This window comes from Astyanax mexicanus, unplaced genomic scaffold (assembly GCF_023375975.1).
Source record: "Astyanax mexicanus isolate ESR-SI-001 unplaced genomic scaffold, AstMex3_surface scaffold_43, whole genome shotgun sequence".
NCBI classification, from domain to species: Eukaryota; Metazoa; Chordata; class Actinopteri; order Characiformes; family Acestrorhamphidae; genus Astyanax; species Astyanax mexicanus.
In genome coordinates this window covers 259,943-276,866 of record NW_026040053.1, presented here as the reverse complement: position 1 = coordinate 276,866, position 16,924 = coordinate 259,943, and the positions used below count along the sequence as shown (strand labels likewise).

The following is a 16,924-nucleotide window of genomic DNA, read 5'->3' as shown; positions in this document are numbered from 1 at the left end:
GGGCTTTGGGAGGGTGGGCGCGCGCTTGGCAGGTTTATGTATTAGGTGTTTTATAATGATATGTATTTATATAGTGTTGTGTGTGTATATGGGGGTGAATGGTAGCGGGGGGATCACGTGCAGCAGGCTGGGGGTTTGGTGCAGCACCAGCAACGGGGTGCAACATTCTACCCCCTGCACAACCCGACACAACACCTGCCAGCACTGTACCTGCTCTACTTGTTCTATCTTCATTTATTAATCTGCGGATTACAGACAGTCTTTCATTCAGCAGCGCGCGCTGCAGTGTGTTTGGGGGGGGGTCTGCAGGTCAGTAACCTGGAGCTAACCTGAGCCAGGTAAACCTCAGCACCGGATCAGTACCGTGACACAGTTCCGCTCCAGCTGCTCGGTTCCGTTTCTGTTGGGTTCTCCAGGTTCTGCTGCGGTTCTGATCTGATGGATAAATAAATCACATCCTTCATTAATAATAATCCTGTAAACTAGTCTCCTCCGGTGCAGCGCTGAATCCAGGTCCGGAGACTGAGTCCAGCCCGGGGTTTAGCTCCACCTGCAGGACTGGATCTGCTGCAGCTGAAGATCCGCACAGATTTAACTGATTCCAGAAATGGATTTTTAACAGTCCGGACTGGACTCGGTGTTTCAGATATTAATTAAGTATTTACTCTATAATCAGATTAATCACTATATTAAAAAAAATATTTTCTTCTTTAGACATAAAACATAAGCGGTTAATAGTGGAATGTTATTTTTTTAACCGTAAATAAAATGGTTATATTTATATCAGTTATGTCTTACCGGTAGCTTAAAAATGTATAGCATTTAAATGCTTGTAGTTCTCTGTATTTTTGTGGAATAATAATACAAAAAAATAAATAAAATAATAATTAATAATATATTTTTACATTATTATAATATCTCAGGGTAGTTTTAATCCTTTTAAAATGATAATAATTTGCTTGATTGTGTTTTGGAGAAACACAATTTACATTTTTGTAAAATTTTGTACCTTGTGAACTCTTTTTCTGGATTGTTTACACACATTTTCTGAAATCATGCTTCATACAGCTCTGGAAAAAAATGAAAGATCACTTAAAAATGATGATTTTCTTTGTTTTTACCAAATTAAAAAGCTCTGGAATATAATCAAAAGGAAGATGGATGATCACAAACCATCAAACCACCAAACTGAACTGCTTGAATTTTTACACCAGGAGTAAAGCAGCATAAAGTTATCCAAAAGCAGTGTGTAAGACTGGTGGAGGAGAACATGATGCCAAGATGCATGAAAATGTTATAAAATGCTATAGTGCTGCTAACTAGTTGCTAAGTGGTTTCTAAGCAGTTGCTGTTGGTATGCCAGGCAGTTGCTAGGTGGTTTCTAAGCAGTTGTTATATTATGCCAGGTGGTTGCTATAGTGCTGCTGCTAACTGGTTGCTAGGTGGTTTCTAAGCATTTGCTATGGTATGCCAGGTGGTTATCTAAATGTTGTGTAGTTGCATTTAGACTGAAACTGATTTAGAGCCTGAGCTGTGTCTAAAGTGCTGAAGTGCACTAAAAGCATTTGTGTGGGTGGAATTAAAAATTAATGACTTATAATATTGCAGTTATGGCAGCAGCCTAGTATTGATGTTTCACTGTTTGATTATGGATACACTTTAAAGTATATAAAGCATGGGGTTAAAATAATAATAAAAATAATAATAGTTTGACAAAAAAAGTTCTGACTTAATCTATAAAATTTTGTAGTTTTAATAAGATCAAAGTGATGCTTAAGGGAACATAATTACTGTCACAGTAATTACATAATCAGCTTATAGTGTAATATGGACATGAGCTCCGTAGTTTTTTTGCTTTTTGTGTTTTTTAGCTTTCAGAGCCTAATAATGAGAATAAACTGGTACATGGCCTCTGTTTAAAACTGTGTTTTTATTTTTTCTATATTATTTTTTTAGGATATTAACAATATTTATATTTCAACTATTTGAATGTTCTTGATAGTTAAAAGAGTATTGTTCTGTAAATGAGTATTGTTGCTTTATTATAATGAGTACAATATCAGGGTTATTATGACCCAGGTCATTATTATTATTATTATTATTATTAGTATTAGTATTAGGTGTGGTGGTATTGTAATAGTGAGTAGTTGTGTGTTGCAGGGACAGGTGTGTTTCCTTTAATACCGTGTTTAACACAGCGTTCACACTCAGCTCACACTCAGGAGCTATAATTACACACAGGGTCTGATGGTTTACGGGTGTCTGAGAGCCGGAGAGAGTTCTGTTTATTCCAGCCAACACCAACTTATTCACTCCTTCACTTACTCACTATTTCACTATTTCACTCACTCACTCACTCATTCACTCGCTTACTAACTCACTGACTCACTAACTCACTCGTTCACTCACTAACTCTCTTGCTCACTTACTGACTCACTTAATCACTTGTTCACTAACTCACTCACTCACTAACTCACTCACTCACTAACTCACTCGTTCACCAGCTCACTCACTCACTAACTCGCTTACTCACTAACTCACTCGTTCACCAGCTCACTCACTCACTAACTCGCTTACTTGTTCGCTCATTTACTGGCTCACTAACTCACGCGGTTACTAACCTACTTGCTCACTTACTAACAAACTTACTTACTCACTTGTTCACTAAATCACACTCACTTACTCACTCACTTACTAACTCGCTCACTTACTAACTCAATTAATCACTCGTTTACTAACTAAATCATTAACTTACTCAATCGCTCAAAAACTCACTTTCTCACTTACTAACTTGCTCACTTACTAACTCACTTAATCACTCGTTTACTTACTAAATCATTAACTTACTCACTCGCTCAAAAACTCATTTGCTTACTTACTCACTCCCTTACTCACTCGCTCAAAAACTTACTTTCTCACTTACTAACTTGCTTACTTACTAACTCGCTCACTAACTTACTCGCTCACTAACTTACTCGCTCACCAACTCACTCGCTCACTTGTTCATTCTCATTCTGACCTACTCACTGACACACTTGTTCACTCTTTTACCTGTTCACTCATTCGGTCGTTCACTCACTCTTTCACTATCTTTCCCCCACTTATTCAGTCCTTTACTCATTTACTCTCTCACTGATACACTCCTTCACTCTTTTTCTCACTCATTCAGTCGCTCACTCTCTCACTGGTTTGCTGATGGGTGGTTCTGGTTGAAGTGGAGGCGGGGCATGTTGTCTGGTGTATTTGTACACTTGTAGCTCCTTGTGCCCATTCAGTCTGGTGAGTGTGTGTGAATGAGTGTGTGTGTGAGATGTTATAAATATCAATTAAACTAATAATTATAATAATAATATGTATGTAATAATTGGTTTATCTAATATCTCCAATAATAATAAATTGTATTATAATGATTGATTATTATCTGATCAGGTGAAGAGGAAGTGATTTGATGGTGTAATGTATTTGGTGTATTGGTATAGTTGGATTCTCTCAGTGTGTGTGTTTATTAGGTGTGTGCCATATCGTATCGTACGCAATAATATCGCCAACATTTTTGAATATGGTAAACAATATTATACCCTGAAATATGGTGCCATATCACCCACCCCTAATTATCACATCAGGGTTCTACTTTTTTACTGTTTTTATCAAAAGAAAAATTCACACTGTTCTCATTTCCCCATTATATATCTACTAGAGACAGATATACATACATATATGAAATTCTTGTATTTTTTAATATCAGTTAGGGGTGTGCTGTATCATATTGTATGTAATAATAAAATGTAAATTTGAATTTTGTTGCAGTAGTGTGTTCTTCAAATATTTTTTTATTCAGTGAGGTCATATCGCCAAGAGTATTGTTATCGCCATGACATATTGTGATATTATTTTAGGGCCATATCGCCCACCCTTAGTGTGTGTGAGTGTGTGTGTGTGTGTGAGTGTGTGTGTGTGTGTGTGTGCGTGTAGGTTTCTGTAGGTGTTCTATAGGAGTTCTATAGGAGTTCTATAGGTATTCTGTAGAGGTTTCTGTAGGGGTTTCTGTAGGGGTTTCTGTAGGGGTTTCTGTAGGGGTTTCTGTAGGGGTTTCTGTAGGGGTTTCTGTAGGGGTTTCTGTAGGGGTTTCTGTACTGGTGTCTGTAGGGGTTTCTGTACTGGTGTCTGTAGTGGAGTCTGTAGGGGTTTCTGTAGGGGTTTCTGTAGCGGTTTCTGTAGAGTTTCTATAGGGGGTTCTGAAGAGTTTCTGGAGAGGGTTCTGTGGTGTCCCGTAGGCTTTCTGTAGGGGTTCTATAGAGGTTATGTAGGGTTTCCATAGCGTTTCTCTAGGGAGTCTATAGCGGTTCTGTAGAGTTTCTGTAGGGGTTTCTGTAGGGTTTCTATATGGATTTTGTAGGGTTTCTACAGGGGTTTCTGTATGGGTTCTGTAGGGTTTCTGTAGGGTTTCTATAGAGGTTTCTGTAGGGTTTCTATAGGGGTTTTTGTAGGGGGTCTATGTGGGTTTCTATATGGGTTTCTGAGGGGTTTCTATAGGGGTTTCTATAGGGGTTTCTATAGGGGTTTCTATAGGGTTTCTATAGGGGTTTCTGTAGGGTTTCTATAGGGGTTTTTGTAGGGTTTTTGTAGGGTTTCTGTAGGGTTTCTATATGGATTTCTGTAAGGTTTCTGTATGTGTTTCTGTATGTGTTTCTGTATGTGTTTCTGTAAGGTTTCTGAGGGGTTTCTGAGGGGTTTCTGTAGGGTTTCTATATGGATTTCTGTAAGGTTTCTGTATGTGTTTCTGTAAGGTTTCTGTAAGGTTTCTGTATGTGTTTCTGTAGGGTTTCTATAGGGGTTTCTGTAGGGTTCCATAGGGGTTTCTGTAGGGGGTCTACATGGGTTTCTCTATGGGTTTCTGAGGGGTTTCTGTAGAGTTTCTATAATGGTTTCTGTATGGTTTCTATAGGGGGTTCTGTAGGGGATCTGTAGAGTTTCTTGTAGGGATTCTATAGACGTTTCTATAGGGTTTCTATAGGGTTTCCTGTAGGGTTTCTGTAGGGTTTTCTTTAGTGTTTTTGTATGCCTTCTGTATGGGTTCTGTAGGGTCTATGTGGGTTTCTATATGGGTTTCTGAGGGGTTTCTATAGGGGTTTCTATAGGGGTTTCTATAGGGGTTTCTATAGGGGTTTCTGTAGGGTTTCTATAGGGGTTTTTGTAGGGTTTCTGTAGGGTTTCTGTAGGGTTTCTATATGGATTTCTGTAAGGTTTCTGTAAGTGTTTCTGTATGTGTTTCTGTATGTGTTTCTGTATGTGTTTCTGTAAGGTTTCTGAGGGGTTTCTGGGGGGTTTCTGTAGGGTTTCTATATGGATTTCTGTAAGGTTTCTGTATGTGTTTCTGTAAGGTTTCTGTAAGGTTTCTGTATGTGTTTCTGTAGGGTTTCTATAGGGGTTTCTGTAGGGTTCCATAGGGGTTTCTGTAGGGGGTCTACATGGGTTTCTCTATGGGTTTCTGAGGGGTTTCTGTAGAGTTTCTATAATGGTTTCTGTATGGTTTCTATAGGGGGTTCTGTAGGGGATCTGTAGAGTTTCTTGTAGGGATTCTATAGACGTTTCTATAGGGTTTCTATAGGGTTTCCTGTAGGGTTTCTGTAGGGTTTTCTTTAGTGTTTTTGTATGCCTTCTGTATGGGTTCTGTAGGGTTTCTATAGAGGTTTCTGTAGGGTTTCTATAGGGGTTTTGTAGGGGGTCTATGTGGGTTTCTATATGGGTTTCTGAGGGGTTTCTATAGGGGTTTCTATAGGGGTTTCTATAGGGTTTCTGTAGGGTTTCTATAGGGGTTTTTGTAGGGTTTCTGTAGGGTTTCTATATGGATTTCTGTAAGGTTTCTGTATGTGTTTCTGTATGTGTTTCTGTATGTGTTTCTGTATGTGTTTCTGAGGGGTTTCTGAGGGGTTTCTGTAGGGTTTCTATATGGATTTCTATATGGATTTCTGTAAGGTTTCTGTATGTGTTTCTGTAAGGTTTCTGTAAGGTTTCTGTATGTGTTTCTGTAGGGTTTCTATAGGGGTTTCTGTAGGGTTCCATAGGGGTTTCTGTAGGGGGTCTACATGGGTTTCTCTATGGGTTTCTGAGGGGTTTCTGTAGAGTTTCTATAATGGTTTATGTATGGTTTCTATAGGGGGTTCTGTAGGGGATCTGTAGAGTTTCTTGTAGGGATTCTATAGACGTTTCTATAGGGTTTCTATAGGGTTTCCTGTAGGGTTTCTGTAGGGTTTTCTTTAGTGTTTTTGTATGCCTTCTGTATGGGTTCTGTAGGTGTTCTGTATGGGTTCTGTAGGCCCGGTGTAGATCCAGACTGTGGAATAGGAGAGCCGTGTTCAGGCTATTCTGGGTTTTCTCTCCCGGGGCGGGTCGGAGCTTCCCCCAGTGCCGGGCTGCGGATCGGGTTACTCTGAACTATGAGAAGCTTGGTTTCTGATCCGGCATCAGTCGGGGGGGTCTGTCTGACTGTAGTGTTATTGGCTGTCTGTGTGCTCAGTGTTGTGATGTGTTTACAATCAAATCATTCCCACATCTGAGGAGATACAGGTACAGGTGGGCAATTGTGCATTATAGTCCTGCATGTTTTATTCAGATAATAAATTTGTCTTTTATTTTTAGATTTTTGTTTTATATTTGAGGTTTTAAATGCACTCTGTACGTAATCGGAGTACTGCAGTTATTATCTGATTATTCAAATAATCACTTTAAAAGCTAGGGCTGTAAGATACTGTAAACTACACCACAGTTAGTTCCGACCCTGCAATGTGAGAGGCGTTCTATGAGTGACGTTATCAGCTGGTAATGCACTGTAACTGAAGCTCTCCATGTATTACTCCGCCACATACAGGTAACCTAGCAACGATGCAGCGCTTACAAACCAAACAGCGCAGCTACAAACAGAGCAGCAATGGAGCTATTTTAACTGGCGGATTTTATATAATGGAACAGATCCTATTTTCTCCCTCTCGTGTATTATTGCTTAATTTATTTTTTTTGCAGTTATTGTGATATATTGTTTATTATTGTGAGTTTTCACGATAAGCGCACACATAAAAATAACTGAAATAATATTGTGAACAACAACAGACACAAATTGCATTACGCGCACACAACAACAGAGCGAACTCTTCATTCACACTGCAGACTATGATCACATGACATAACGAGGCTGGAGGTAGAGTGATGCAGTGGTCCGCAGTGAACACTCACACCAAACTACTTCTTAGTCTGGGGAAAAATGACCGAAAAGACTTTGAGGAACATAAACAAATTTAGGATCTTCATTTATTGTGTTGTTCACGAATAGTGGAATACACCTGAATACTCAATGTACGAGACTATATGCTTAGTAATAAAATGTATTTTAAAAGATATTTTGTGTCACATTTATACATGTAATTTTCTGTGGACAGAAATGGCACTGATTTGGTGGAATATACCATGTAGTATATAATGTATTTTATATTATTAGTGTGTGATACACAGCTGGGATGGACCTCGGCTGCTTCGTTTCAGTCTGAATGTAAACTGGAGGAACCAGGGTCTGAGTTTATTTACATTTTAATTTGCCTTCAGTAAAATTCAGTCTCTACAGTCTCCTGTTCAGTGTTGCATCTGGTTCTTGTTCATTGCTAGAAGGGGTGTGTGTGTGTGTGTGTGTGTGTGTGTGTTGACAGCTTTGGTTACCTGTTTGTCATTTTTCATTCCTACCCTGTTATTGTTTTATATTGTGTTACTCCTGTTATTGGCACTCACTCCTGTTACTGGCACTCATTCCTGTTACTGACACTCACTCCTGTTATTCCTGCGGCTTTTTCCTCAATATAAAGTTAGCTTTTAGTCTAGCAGCCACTTAATTCCCTGGCTTTAACTAGCCAGCATTAAGCTTTAGCTTTTTGCTAAGCTAATCTTTTGTCTCTGTTAGCATTTAGCTTCCTTTAATACAGTCAATCCGCATTTATTCTGTTTAGTTGTGAGGCTGCGAAAGCCTTAGCCAAGTTTTTTAGTTATGGATAGCTGGGGTGTGCCATATCGTAACGTACGTAATAATATCTCCAACATTTTTTGAATATGGTAAACGATATTATACTCTGAAATATCACCCACCCCTAATTATCACACCAAGGTTCTACTTTTTTACTGTTTTTATCAAAAGAACAAATTGCACTGTTCTTATTTCCCATTATATATCTACTAGAGACAGATTAGGTCTGTACAGTATCATTTATTTTAATCCTGGATATATGGAGATATTTGGAGTGCATTATTATTATTATTAGTATTATGATATTCTGGATCACTGATATCATATATCATATCGTTTGATATGCAATAATAAAAGTAATTTTCATTTTGTTTTAGTAGTGTATTCTTGAAATTAGTGACGTGACTATCCACTTTTTTCAGCTCTGCTCCGATTCCAGTATAAAACTGATATAAAACTCAAGTCAAGTCAAGTCAAGAGGCTTTTATTGTCATTACATCTGAGTACAGGTACACAGTGTGATGAAATTACGTTCCTCCGGAACCATGGTGCAACATAGAACAACAAGCAATAGACAACATAAAGTGCAGGAGTGACGACAGTGCAACATACAATTATAAAATTATAACACTAAATAACAATAAATACAAAAGACGAGACAATTTAAAGACAGGACAGTGCAGTACTGATACGGTATAATAAGTGTATAGTGGGGATAAGGTGCAGAGATGTGTGACATACTGTAACATATAGAACATATATAATCACAGCAGTTACTGAGGTAGAGTTTATAGTTTTTAAGAGTGCAGCAAATAAAGTCATGTCAGCCTCTGTGTGCTGACTGGGTGTGTGTGTGGGTGAAGTTCAGTTCTTTGTGAGTGTAAAGGGGGGGGTGTACAGTTTAGTTTTGTGTAAAGGGGGGGGGGAGTGTACAGTTTAGTTTTGTGCGAGTGTGTTGGGTGAGTGGTGGGTGGGGTGGGAGTTCAGTTCTGTCTCTGTGCGTTGAGAAGTCTGACTGCCTGGTGGATGAAGCTGTTGCAGAGTCTAGTAGTGGAGGCTCGGATGCTCCTGTATCTTCTGCCGGACGGCATCAGAGCGAAGAGTCCGTGTGAGGGATGGGTGGGGTCGTCCACAATGCTGGTGGCTTTGCGGATGCAGTGTGTGGTGTAGATCTCAGTGATGGAGGGAAGAGAGACTCCGATGATTTTCTCAGCTGTCCGCACTATCCGCTGTAGGGTCTTGCGGTCTGAGGTGTTGCAATTCCCAAACCAGACGGCAATGCAGGTGCTCAGGATGCTTTCTACAGTGCCTCTGTAGAACATGGTGAGGATGGGGGGTGGGAGATGTGCTTTCCTCAGTCTCCGCAGGAAGTAGAGGCGCTGCTGGGCTTTCTTGGTTATGGAGCTGGTGTTGAGGGACCAGGTGAGGTTCTCTGCAATGTGAACACCGAGGAACTTGGTGTTATCCACAATTTCCACAGCAGAGCCGTTGATGTTCAGCGGGTGGTGGACACCTGGAGCTCTCCTGAAGTCAACAACCATCTCCTTGGTTTTATCCACGTTAAGAGATAGGTTGTTGGTTCTGCACCAGTCCGTCAGCCACTGCACCTCCTCTCTGTATGCTGACTCTTCGTTCTTGCTGATGAGGCCAACTACAGTTGTGTCATCAGCAAACTTGATGATGTGGTTTGAGCTGTACTTTGCAGTACAGTCATGAGTCAGCAGAGTGAACAGCAGTGGGCTGAGCACACAGCCCTGGGGGGCGCCGGTGCTCAGTATGGTGGTGCTGGAGGTGTTGTTTCCAATCCTGACTGATTGTGGTCTCTCAGTCAGGAAGTCTAAAACCCAGTTGCAGAGGGCCCAGTTCAGGCCCAGCAAGCTCAGTTTTCCTATCAGATGCCTAGGGATGATGGTGTTGAATGCTGAACTGAAGTCGATGAACAGCATTCGAACATAGCAGTCTTTGTTGTCCAGGTGGGTGAGAGCCAGGTGGAGCGCAGTAGAGATGGCATCGTCTGTTGATCTGTTTGGATGATACGCAAACTGCAGAGGGTCCAGTGAGGACGGGAGCTGGTTTTTGATGTGCCTCATGACCAGCTTCTCAAAGCACTTCATGATGATGGGAGTAAGTGCAATGGGACGGTAGTCATTAAGGCAGGACACTTGAGACTTCTTCGGCACAGGGACGATGGTGGTCGTCTTGAAGCACGTCGGCACGATTGCAGTACTCGGAGAGATGTTGAAAATGTCCGTGAGAACATCCGTGAGTTGTTCTGCACATCCTCTGAGCACTCTGCCAGGTCTGCTGTCTGGTCCTGGGGCTTTCCGTGGGTTGACTCTGAGTAGAGTTTTCCGCACATCAGCTGAGGACAGGCACAGTACCTGGTCATTTGGAGGAGGTGTAGTCTTCCTTGCTGTCGTGTAGTTCTGTGCTTCGAACCTTGCGTAGAAGGAGTTCAGTGCATCTGGAAGGGAGGCATCACTGTTACAAGCAGGGGAGGGTGACTTGTAGTTGGTGATGGTCTGGATGCCCTGCCACATGCGCCGAGTGTCAGTAGTGTCCTGGAAGTGGGCGTGGATTTTCTTTGCGTAGGTGCGCTTTGCCTCTCTGATCCCCCGGGAGAGCTTGGCTCTAGCTGTTCGGAGGCCAGCCCTGTCCCCTGACTTAAAGGCCTTGTCTCGGGATCTCAGCAGCGCACGCACCTCTGCAGTCATCCACGGCTTCTGGTTGGGGCGGGTTGTGATGGTTTTGGAGACAGTAACATCCTCAATGCACTTGCTGATGTAGCCAGTCACTGAGTCTGTGTACTCCTCCAGGTTGATGGAGTCATCAGAAGTAGCAGCTTCTCTGAACATGTCCCAGTCAGTGTGCTCAAAACAGTCCTGAAGAGCAGAGATGGCTCCTGGAGGCCAGGTTGTAACTTGCTTCTTCTCTGATTTGGCACGTCTGATGAGCTGTCTGTATGCTGGGATGAGCATGACAGAAATATGATCAGAGTAGCCGTAGTGGGGGCGGGGCTCTGCTCTGTACGAACCGGGAATGTTAGTATACACACAATCGAGCAGGTTAGCTCCACGGGTTGGAAAATCCACATGTTGGTGAAAGCTGGGCAGCAGAGCCTTCAGATTACTGTGATTGAAATCACCCGCAACAATAAACAGTCCGTCGGGGTGTGAGTTCTGGAGTTTGGAGATAACAGTGTACAGTTCTTGCAGAGCGTTAGCATTAGCACCATTAGCAAACAAACAAAAGCACTGTGTTTTGCTTCCGGAGTGGCCGCTGCGACTGCTCGCGCCGCCGACAGGAAGTCGAAAACTGCAGATTCAGATACAAATACCGATAAAAGGGGTCTTTTAGTTTATTGTTAGTACTATGAATAAAGTTACATAATGAGGCTGAAACAGAGACACAGCACTTTAGAGAGTAACGTTATACAAAAGTGCATTTAATCTAAAAGCATTTAAAACTCACACTTTATATACGAACACTCAATGGTTTTCATTCAAATAAAACACTTTAATTTCTAGTAAATATTTGTAAAAAGTTAAAAGTTAAATATGTTAAATACAGGGCTCTAGACTAATCTTTTTGCACTGGTTGCGCAGGAGACTTTTATTTTGACACGTAGCGGATAGTGGATTAGCTGCAATAGCTAACGGCTAACTGGAGTTGCTAACTGTATTTCTGAGCTGAATTAATCTCTGTTTTGTGTTTTTTAATAACAGATTAATTTCTTAGTGCTGGTTAGAGTGGGGAGGATCTGTGGTTTAATATTAGATGTGGATTATGGCTGTAATTAATTTTATTTAGTTTCTTATTACATTCACAATGCTGGAATGCAGCTGTCGGCCCGATGCTAGCTAGGCTAACAGACTGCAGATATTAATGGAGATGCTAACGGCTAACTGGTGATGCTAACTGTATTTCCGAACTAAATTAATCTCTGTGTTTAATAACAGATGTGTGTGTTAGTGCTGGTTAGTGTTTGTAGATCCTGTGGTTTTATAGGATATGTGGATTATGATTATAGTTTACTCCAGTCTGTAGTTTAATACCTTTACAACACAAGAATACAGCACTGGGTGCTAATGCTAGCTAGGCTAACAGACTGCTGGTGTTAATCTGTTCACCCCTCAGACGCTGAATTTATAAATATTACATGAAGCCTTTCTGCTGTTTGGAGTTTCCAAAGTGAGAAATCTCCAGATAATCGTTTTTTTTCTGTAAATGAAATTATTTATTTTTATTCAGTGTTTTGTCGTTTCGCCAAGAGTGTCACTATCGCAAAAAAAACATGAAATATTGTGATTATTATTTTAGTGCCATATCGCCCACCCCTACTCAACGTAGCATTTAGCTCTATTAACCAGTATTTAGGTTCCCCACCATTTAGCTTTTTGGGGATCTTCTGGGCGTTTGGTCTGTTTGAATGGATATTTATATTTTAAAACCTCTCTTTTTGAACAGTGTAAGAAGTTTACAGGTTGTCATGTCTTTAAGTCGCATTGTGTTTATAAACCCCCCTCCTCCTCCTCCTGCTCCACTTCATGTATAGAAATATGTGACACTGCCAGTATGCAGCCAGTGCTTATTAATAGTACCAGCCAGTTCCTGAAGGCCCTTCAGTTATACCCATAATCCGCAACTGTTTCTTAATGCTCACGCCTAGAGTCCACACCACGGTTCCTCTGTTATCTGTCTGTCTGTCTATCTATCTAGCTATCTACCTACCTACATACCTACATATTCATCTACAAATCCATCTACCTACCAATCTACCTATATACATACCTATCTGTCTCTCTGTCTATCTGTCTACCTACTTGCTTAACCACCTACCTACTTACCTCTACATGTCTACCTACTTACCTTCTTGTCTATTTGTCTGTTTGTCTTTCTGTCTACCTATTGAGCTACCTATCTATTTATCTACCTACCTACATACCCACCTATCTACTAAGCTACCTAATCTACCAATCTGATCTACCTATATAGCTACATAACTACCTATACCTACTGACCTACCTACCTACCTACCTACCTACCTACATATCTACCTACCTACATACCTACCTATCAGTCTACCTACCTACCTAGAGTCCACACCACGGTTCCTCTGTTGTCTGTCTGTCTGTCTAGCTATCTACCTACCTACATACCTACATATTCATCTACAAATCCATCTACCTACCAATCTACCTATATACATACCTATCTGTCTCTCTGTCTATCTGTCTACCTACTTGCTTAACCACCTACCTACTTACCTCTACATGTCTACCTACTTACCTTCTTGTCTATTTGTCTGTTTGTCTTTCTGTCTACCTATTGAGCTACCTATCTATTTATCTACCTACCTACATACCCACCTATCTACTAAGCTACCTAATCTACCAATCTGATCTACCTATATAGCTACATACCTACCTATACCTACTGACCTACCTACCTACCTACCTACCTACCTACCTACCTACATATCTACCTACCTACATACCTACCTATCAGTCTACCTACCTACCTACCTACATACCTGCCTACCTACCAGTCTACCTACTTATCTACCTACAGCTCTACCTATTTATCTATTTACCTATTTACCTAAGTATCATATCAACCTACCAATCTTTATTCTTATGGTAATGTACACAATAATATTGAAAATTATTTTAACATGCTAAAAATGTTTCCATATATTGAAAATACCGATATTCTTAATAACAGTTTTGTATTTGTTTAGCTTTTTATTGTGTTTACATTTAATTGTTTATGTTTGCAGTTTATAGATATATACTATTATTGTGTACGCTACAAGTCTTTTATACTGTTTACATTAAAACAAATAGACAAACATTTATAAATTATTTTGATTTTTACTGAATGTATGATGCTGGTCTGTAACTGTGTTTTTTGTGTTTTTTTTGCCAATAATATTGTTTTCTTAAAATATTCAGAGTTATTGTGATCACGTCTTCACTACTGCAGATTACACTGTGCCAACTGTGTGGAAGGGCATTCCAATCCCACCGCACCCTGACCACACACACACACACACACACTCGTGCCAAGTTTAGACCCTGTCCAGCACTGTGCAGCTCCGCGCTCTCTGCTGTATCCTGTTTCAGGCAGGTGGTAATAGATTTACATAACATTAAAACACAACGTTGAATATTGTTTAAGTTTTAGTTTATTGCAGGGGGTTATATATTGATTACACTAACTAAGGCAAGCAGAAGAAGTTTTATACTGAAAAAAATACTTTAAAAACGATTTTTCCTAGATCTTCCAACTTTTAAACGGGTCAAATTGAACCAGAACATAACAGGAGGGTTAATATCAATTTACAATAGCTTATTATGGAAAATTTAGATGCATTAATTCTCTTGGTTCTCCAGTTAAGAAATGCGTTCAGTTCAGTGTGCATTAATATTATCCATCACCCTACAGTATTAATATATTTAAAAGGGCTATAGTTACTCATATTGCAAGGAGCAGCAGCAGAAGTAGTAGTAGTATTGTTGCATATGAATTATGAATACTAAATGCACACAGTAATTGATTAATACCCCCTCTCCCTGCAGGTGTGGAGTGTGTGTAATACCTCAGGAAGCAGGATGGTGGCGCTGTCTCTGAAGATCTGCGTGAGGCAGTGCAATGTGGTGAAGACGATGCAGTTTAAGCCGGCGACGGCGGTGTACGACGCGTGCCGGGTCATCAGAGAGAGAGTTCCGGAAGCGCAGACCGGACCGGGTGAGCAGAACCAAACAGAACCAGCAAAAATTCAGTTTATTATACAGAACATTTATTGCTTTCTGTGTTTAGTGTTGTCTAAGAGTGTTTGTTTGTGTGTGTTTGTTTGTGTGTGTTTGTTTGTGTGTGTTTGTTTGTGTGTGTGTTTGTGTGTGTGTGTGTTTGTGTGTGTGTTTGTGTGTGTGTTTGTTTGTGTGTGTTTGTTTGTGTGTGTTTGTGTGTGTGTGTGTGTGTGGCAGCATCAGAGTTCGGGCTGTTTCTGTCGGACGAGGATCCGAGGAAAGGTATCTGGCTTGAAAGTGGACGAACACTGGATTACTACATGCTGAGAAATGGGGTGAGAAACACTGTTTTAATACTCCATCAGCAGCCGGAGTCTGAGAGAGAGACAGAGAGACAGAGAGACAGAGAGACAGAGAGACAGAGAGACAGAGAGAGAGAGAGAGAGAGAGAGAGAGAGAGAGACAGAGAGACAGAGAGACAGAGAGAGAAACTATAACTATTTGTCACTGAAATCCTGAGATGTTGTGTGATGTTTCTCAGGATGTTCTGGAGTACAGGAGGAAGCAGAGACCTCAGAAGGTGAAGATGCTGGACGGAGCGGTGAAGACCGTGATGGTGGACGACTCAAAAACAGTCGGAGAACTTCTCCTCACCATCTGCAGCAGAATAGGTGCTGAACACACACACACACACACAGAAAGAGAGAAAGAAAGAAAAATGAGTGTGAGAAAGAAAGAGAGAAAAGAGGGAGAGAATGAAAGAGATGGAAAAGAGCAAGAGAGAAAGAAAGAGAAAAGGACAAGAAAGACTAAGAGAAAAGAGCAAGAAAATGAAAGAGATAGAAACAGTAAAAGAGAGAAAGAGAGAAAAGAACAAGAAAAAGAAAGAAAGAAAAAGAAAAGAAGTAAACAGAAAAGAGTGACAGTGAGAGAGAAAGAAAAGAGCAAGAGACAGAGAAAAGAACAAGAAAGAGTGAGACAAAAGAGCGAGAGAAAGTAAGAAAGAGAAAGTAAGAAAAAGAGAAAGCAAGAAAGAGTAAGAGAGAAAAGAGCGAGAGAATTAAAGAGTTAGAAAAGAGCAAGAGAGAGAGAAAGAGAAAAGAACAAGAAAGAGTAAGAGAGAAAAGAGCGAGAGAATTAAAAAGATAGAAAAGATCAAGAGAGAAAGAGAGAGAAAAGAACAAGAAAGAGTAAGAGAGAAAAGAGCGAGAGAATTAAAAAGATAGAAAAGAGCAAGAGAGAAAGAAAGAGAAAAGAACAAGAAAAAGAAAGAAAGAGAGAAAAGAGTGAAAAAGAAAGAGAGAGAAGAGTAAAAAAGAAAGAAAAAGATAAGAAGGAAACAGAAAAGAGCGACAGTGAGAGAGAAAGAAGAGTGAAAGAAAGAGAGAGTAAAGAGGGAAAGAAAGAAAGAAAGGTGTTGTGCTGAATTGTGTCTCTCTGCCAGAATGAGTCTCTATTCCTAAACTTCACTTAGACACTTTTCAGAGACTTTTAATCCAGTGAACTAAAGCAGCGCTAAATAAATAAATTCATTTATAATAGAGACACAACCAGACATTTTAAACTGAATAAAATCTGTTGTGTTCAGGAATAACGAACTATGACGAGTACTCTGTGGTGCGGGAGACGGGGGAGGAACGGAGGGATGAGGGGATGAGTACACTGAGGAAGGACAGAACTCTGCTGAGAGACGAGAGGAAGATGGAGAAACTCAAAGCCAAACTGCACACAGACGACGAGCGTACGCTAAAACATTTATAAACACTTCATATCATTTATTAATGTCTTACAAATGTTATATTTAATATTATATCAAAAATGTACAGCACAGGCCAAAAGTTTGGACACACCTTCTCTTTTTCAATGCGTTTTATTTATTTTCATGATTATTTACATTGTAGATTCAAAACTTCAAAACTATGAATGAACACATGTGGAGTTTTATGTACTTAACAAAAAAAGATTAAATAACTGAAAACATGTTTTATATTCTAGTTTCTTCAAAATAAAAGCCCCCCTTTACTCTGATTACTGCTTTACACACTCTTGGCATCATTCTCTTAATGAGCTTCAAGAGGTGGCCACCTGAAATGAAAAGTTTTCCAACAGTCTTGAAGGAAGGAAGGAGTTCCCAGAGGTGTTTATTAGCACTTGTTGCTCCTTTGTC

General features: G+C 40.3%; 1 protein-coding gene across 2 annotated transcripts in view; it reads left to right on the top strand.

The window, feature by feature from the left end:
* The window catches only part of tln2a (talin 2a), a 74,118-nt gene that overhangs the window by 125 nt on the left and 57,069 nt on the right, over positions 1–16,924 (top strand). For both annotated transcript variants that reach the window (XM_049473682.1, XM_049473681.1), the window contains exons 2-5: positions 14,587–14,755; positions 14,995–15,092; positions 15,299–15,428; positions 16,346–16,498. In XM_049473682.1, the coding sequence (XP_049329639.1) occupies positions 14,620–14,755; positions 14,995–15,092; positions 15,299–15,428; positions 16,346–16,498 (517 nt within the window). In that variant the 5' untranslated portion in view covers positions 14,587–14,619. The remainder of the gene's footprint in view (positions 1–14,586; positions 14,756–14,994; positions 15,093–15,298; positions 15,429–16,345; positions 16,499–16,924) is intronic.